General features: G+C 43.9%; 1 protein-coding gene across 1 annotated transcript; it reads right to left on the bottom strand.

Moving 5' to 3' along the window:
* Positions 1 to 798: 798 nt before the first annotated feature.
* Positions 799 to 2966, bottom strand: LOC138258817 (uncharacterized). The gene is made up of 2 exons (XM_069206074.1): positions 2769 to 2966; positions 799 to 1774 (listed from the first exon to the last, which is right to left on the bottom strand). The coding sequence occupies exons 1-2, from the start codon at positions 2935 to 2937 to the stop codon at positions 1167 to 1169; spliced, it is 777 nt and encodes a 258-aa protein (XP_069062175.1). The 5' UTR covers positions 2938 to 2966; the 3' UTR covers positions 799 to 1166.
* Between the last annotated feature and the right edge of the window lie 2691 nt (positions 2967 to 5657).

Genomic DNA, 5657 nt, shown 5'->3' with positions numbered 1-5657 from the left:
GTTAGCTTTTAATAAATATTTGGTTACCCCTTAATAGTATGTGTTGAATGGTACTTGATCGTGGCTTTGGATTCAGTGTACATCAATTTTGTACTATAACATATGTGTCCTATGCTACAAACAAATCCCAACTGAGCTGTACGATTGGCAGCTAGCCCAGAGCTACCTTGCAAAGTGTCTACCCTTTGTTGCAACAACCAATCACAGTTAATATGGTTCCCAATGTGTTTCTGTTAATAAGTGTGTTTTCAAAGTCGCTAACAGTGCTTCCAGACTTGATATTGGGGAAACAGTTTTAGGTCTGACTGCAGTGTGATGATCAGGAACACCCTTATAAGTTCTCATTGGCAATCTTGTATTCTTGTCTTCATGACACTCATACATCATTTGTGACACAGTTTGGCATGATTACCTATTTGTATGTTAACTCAGACACCTTCATTTGTGCAGTTTTTTTTTTGTAATTACTTAGATTAGTGTGGCATGTTTATTGTGTTATTTTTGCATGTTGACAACATTTAGCGGGCACTATTTGATGACTTACTTATCCCCTGAGGAAGCATTCTTCTGTCCTACACAGCATGGTGGTGTATGGTTTCTCACTTCATCAGATTATTCCCTCAGGATGGGCAGAGTATGATGCAATCATGGTGACTGTGCAGATTTCTCTAACTACATAATATCTGGACAGTTGTATTGACAAGCTACGTAATTTGACAGTAGGCACATTTCAGCACAGTTGATATGTCACATTACCCAGAAACAGATTTGTTGTGTAAGTGCAATTTATTGAAAAGTGCTGTAGTGCTAAATGTACATTGTCCATGATTGTGAGTCCATTATAGTGATATCTCCCATTGTGATCCAACACAAGGGTTTACCAAAATGCTTTTGTCATGCTGGGGTTGCTGTTTCAGACAGTGCAGAGGGATATTCAGTGGTTAGCAGAACAGTGCTTGAGTACAGTTGTTGTAAGACTGTCATGTTTCAAAACGCAGGACTTTGGTAATAGTTGGCCATGTGGCAGGGACTAGTGCTTCCGGGTACTTTTCCTTGTGTATGTGATCTGTTCCATGTCTTCTTCGTCTGATGTGTGTGTTGCCTGCTTTGTCCTTGTTGTTGGTTGTGAAGGGGCAACACACTCCTCAGTGTTAGAAGACGTGGAGTCAGGCTCCCTGTGAAGTTCTTAAGGGCAGTCCTGCTGCAAGGAGGGCCTGCTGGTTCTTGAGAATAACAGCCACATCACGATGGTAGGCAGCCAGGTCGTCCCTGAGGGGTTCAATGTTGCATTCGTGCACGCGTTGACAGGATTGCTGTTGTAGGTGTTGGGTCAACTGTATTACAGCTGTGCTGATTTCCTTCTGGGTTTTCTGCAGTTCCTGCAAGATAGACGTTAGGGCTTGCATAGCTGCTGCCTGATCTGCAAATGACATCATGCACGAACGCACCCCCTCAAGGCTGGCTGCCATATTTTGCATCCCCACCCGCACCTCCTTGGCCAGCTCCCGCTGTACTCCAACTACAGTTCTCTCAAAGCTGGTGCCAGTGTCGTCTGAGACCTCAGCTGTATTGGAGCTGGCAGGTCTTACAATTGGGGTGGTGGGTGGTTCCTCTGCGATGGCTGCTTGTTCTGTGCTCCTCCTTGTGACAGAAGGTGGGGTCTGGAGGGTTTCAAGGACCTTTTGGATAGTCTCCTGGGGAATGTTTATCGGCTCGTCATCCATGTCATCAGGGAAATCTGGGACAGGCATATCGTCAGGAGATCCATCTTCCTCTGCAATGAAACAGGGTACAATTAGTGTGTCTGTGTTGTGGCAATTTTGATGTGACATGTCTGCCTTTTGATGAATTCACTTTGTGATCTTGTTTTGTGTTAATATCTGCAGTCCTTCAGATGGGCATTGTTTCAGGCCTATGGCCCACCTGTGTGTCACATGTATGTTATTGAGTTATTAGACTTGTCAGCATCACATCCTCTAGGTGTTGATTTTAGCCAAATAGAGAATTGCCACCTTCTTTTCCTACTCGACCCTCCGTGTACATCCATGTTCATGGTGAGACCTTTCACTGGCTGTGGGTGTTCTGATGGCCCTGGTGCACACTTAACAATCTGGACCTACCCCAATCCCTGATCGTTCACATCGACTTAAATGTAATTGACATGTGGCATACCCTATGCATGGCAATGTTATGATCCGATATGGATGATGACATTGTTAATGGGTCCTGCTGATGTTGGGTAATGTGTGTTACATTGGATTGCCCTGATAGTCGTATCAGTGTCCTATTTCCTCCTCTGACTGTGCAGGTGTATTTCAGTGACCAGTTACATGTGTCCCCTCCTCTATGCTGTTGTCTGAGCAGTATGACATTTGGGATGTTGCCTTGTTACCCAGGCACAGGATGGACCCTGAAATATGCAGCATGGGTGTGTCCTTAGTGCTGTGTCGCTCCTATTGTTGTTTACTTTGGCTGATGTTTGTGACAACTATGGGCATTGACAGTTGAGTGTACTGGGGCCTTTGTCTTGTTTCTGGGGATTGTTGCAGATGTTATCCTCACCCCCTAATTTAGGTGTGTATGATCCATGGGGAGGTTACTGCCATTGGCTACTTGAGCTGCACACAGGTCAGAGGTGGTAGTGGCAACTGTTGTCGCCCCTTTACCCATGCCACTCCATGTATATGTTGACTTCCATGCATTTTATGGTCGGTATCCCCCCTGCTTGCAGTTAACATTTGTGCATTTTAATTCCCCATGCAACTTACCCTGCATGTGCGTTGTCTCGTGGTAGTCTGCGCTGTCCTGTCCTTGAATCCCTGTGACGATCTCCTCAGGGATGACGGCTGCGACCATCTCCTCCATGTGGTCCAGGGCCTCCTGGTGTGCTGGACTGTCCCCTCCAGTCTGCACTGCTGCCTTCCTGTTCCTGGCCATCTTTTCCTTGGTGACAGTGCATTATGACATGTCTTAAGAAAGAGCAAGGATAACACTCAGTAACTGTATGATTTAATGAAGGCAATAAAAACTTTTTGAAATGTTTTATTGACAAGCACAGAGGTAACAATCAGTCATTAAATTCTCAATTCAACATAATTATAAGGTGGTCTCATCCATAGCAGTTTAATGTTGTTGCATTGCTCTACTAAGACATATTTCTGCTATTATGAATGTTTTGACACTATACTAAGGCTGGTAGTCCTGACTTTTTGAGAACTATATCCTAAAATATGGTGTCTAGTATATATTGGGGGTATTATGGTCTTATGGTTCATTGCTTGGTAGGAATTTGAACTGTTAGGAGTGTATCACCATAGGTGTTTCCTCTGGCCCTCAGATATATATTTGTAAATTAATGCACAGTATTCAGTAGTGTGTGCATACATTTTTTTCTCCCTTTTTATAAGTAAACGCTTATTGTGTGCCTGTGTGCTGGGGTCCTATCCCACACTATCTCCCCTGAGTAAGCCCTGGACTGCTGTGCCTAATGCATTTTATGGTCGGTATCCCCCCTGCTTGCAGTTAACATTTGTGCATTTTAATTCCCCATGCAACTTACCCTGCATGTGCGTTGTCTCGTGGTAGTCTGCGCTGTCCTGTCCTTGAATCCCTGTGACGATCTCCTCAGGGATGACGGCTGCGACCATCTCCTCCATGTGGTCCAGGGCCTCCTGGTGTGCTGGACTGTCCCCTCCAGTCTGCACTGCTGCCTTCCTGTTCCTGGCCATCTTTTCCTTGGTGACAGTGCATTATGACATGTCTTAAGAAAGAGCAAGGATAACACTCAGTAACTGTATGATTTAATGAAGGCAATAAAAACTTTTTGAAATGTTTTATTGACAAGCACAGAGGTAACAATCAGTCATTAAATTCTCAATTCAACATAATTATAAGGTGGTCTCATCCATAGCAGTTTAATGTTGTTGCATTGCTCTACTAAGACATATTTCTGCTATTATGAATGTTTTGACACTATACTAAGGCTGGTAGTCCTGACTTTTTGAGAACTATATCCTAAAATATGGTGTCTAGTATATATTGGGGGTATTATGGTCTTATGGTTCATTGCTTGGTAGGAATTTGAACTGTTAGGAGTGTATCACCATAGGTGTTTCCTCTGGCCCTCAGATATATATTTGTAAATTAATGCACAGTATTCAGTAGTGTGTGCATACATTTTTTTCTCCCTTTTTATAAGTAAACGCTTATTGTGTGCCTGTGTGCTGGGGTCCTATCCCACACTATCTCCCCTGAGTAAGCCCTGGACTGCTGTGCCTAACGACCCTGAGAGAGTCAAGTGCTACAAATGGGTGCTTGGTTCCCACTAAAAGTTTCAAACTTATTACTTGAGAATGACTTACATCCTTTACTGCTAATAACCCACTTTCGTACAATAGACAAATCTGCATGTCATGGACCACTATGGAGTCTACTCCAGTTCATGCCATGGACAAATCTGCATGTCATGGACTACAAACACAGACACAAATTACAAGAAAAGCTCAATCACATTCATGTGCAGCACACTTTGGCATACATAAACTTAAAGGTTCAACTATTTAATCGCAAAGGCTAGGCTAACTCGAACATCTATTTATCATGCAATGGTAACCTACTTCTCCACAAATATCAGAAATGCTTTGTGGGTTTGTGGCATACTGCAACTATCTTGAATATTAGTTACATCAGAGCAAGAATAGAAAGACAGCAGTGCCCAAACTTGATTCTAATAGATAAATCATGCACACCAAAATTCTACTTGTACTGATGACTCCTTTTTTACCTAGAATGTGAAAATAGTTAATCCTCAAAGACATGTCTGAAGACATCCTACCACAAGCTACCAACCACAGAGCAGAGGAGATGCACCAGAGAACAGGCTTGAAGATGGTGAACTTTGGGTTTGCTATAGAGTTCTCCATAAAATGTTTAGTCTGAATGAATTCATATTCAGAAACCAAATGGAGTCAAATGCTCTGCTGCAACCCTACCTCAGGCTCTGCAACATGCATGTCACCAGCCACTCCTCTTAGTTGAGTGACTAGGGATAATCTCTGAAGGTATCAATGCCACAACATGGCTTTGTTAGGCAGTCCCAGCAACACCACCATCCTACAACGGTGACCAAAAAGTGTTAGGAGTTACTCGTCTTGGGGTTGCAGTGCTGTCGTTTACACAGGGAAGGACTCACAGGTATACATAAGTGCTTTTGCAAGACTTGAAGGATCAGTGGATCTTGTGAGTCTTCTTATTGTCATCATCCAATGCTCACCTACCCCCAGGATCCTTCCACCAGGAACCTGGGGAAAAAGCACAGGTCACAGCAAGGTCTAGATCAGTGTTGTCCAATCTTTTTATCGCCACGGACCGGTAAATGTTTGATAATTTTTCCGTGGCCCGCTTGTCCCATTGTGTGACAAGCGGGCCACGGAAAAATTATCAAACATTTACCGCCCGCCACAGTGGGGCGGCCCGGTGCCGATTGATCCACGGACCGGCACCGGTCCGCGGCCCGGGGGTTGGGGAACACTGGTCTAGATGACTCCTGGGCAGTCTATGCTTCTCCAAGATGTGGGAGGATGGCTGCCACAGCTTTTGCCTTGGCAATTGGTTTGTTGCAATACTATTTAAACATCTGCTTTTCAAATGTTATCTAA

The sequence above is a fragment of the Pleurodeles waltl genome, chromosome 2_1 (assembly GCF_031143425.1).
Source record: "Pleurodeles waltl isolate 20211129_DDA chromosome 2_1, aPleWal1.hap1.20221129, whole genome shotgun sequence".
NCBI classification, from domain to species: domain Eukaryota; kingdom Metazoa; phylum Chordata; class Amphibia; order Caudata; family Salamandridae; genus Pleurodeles; species Pleurodeles waltl.
The sequence above is the reverse complement of the archived record's forward strand: the minus strand, read 5'-3'. Positions and strand labels throughout refer to the sequence as shown.

Excerpts from the sequence above, each read along its gene's own strand:
- LOC138258817 (XM_069206074.1), bottom strand. The coding sequence starts at position 2,937 with ATGGCCAGGAACAGGAAGGCAGCAGTGCAGACTGGAGGGGACAGTCCA. Across the intron at positions 1,775-2,768 it reads CGAGACAACGCACATGCAGG|AGGAAGATGGATCTCCTGAC; the intron begins GTAAGTTGCATG and ends GTTTCATTGCAG.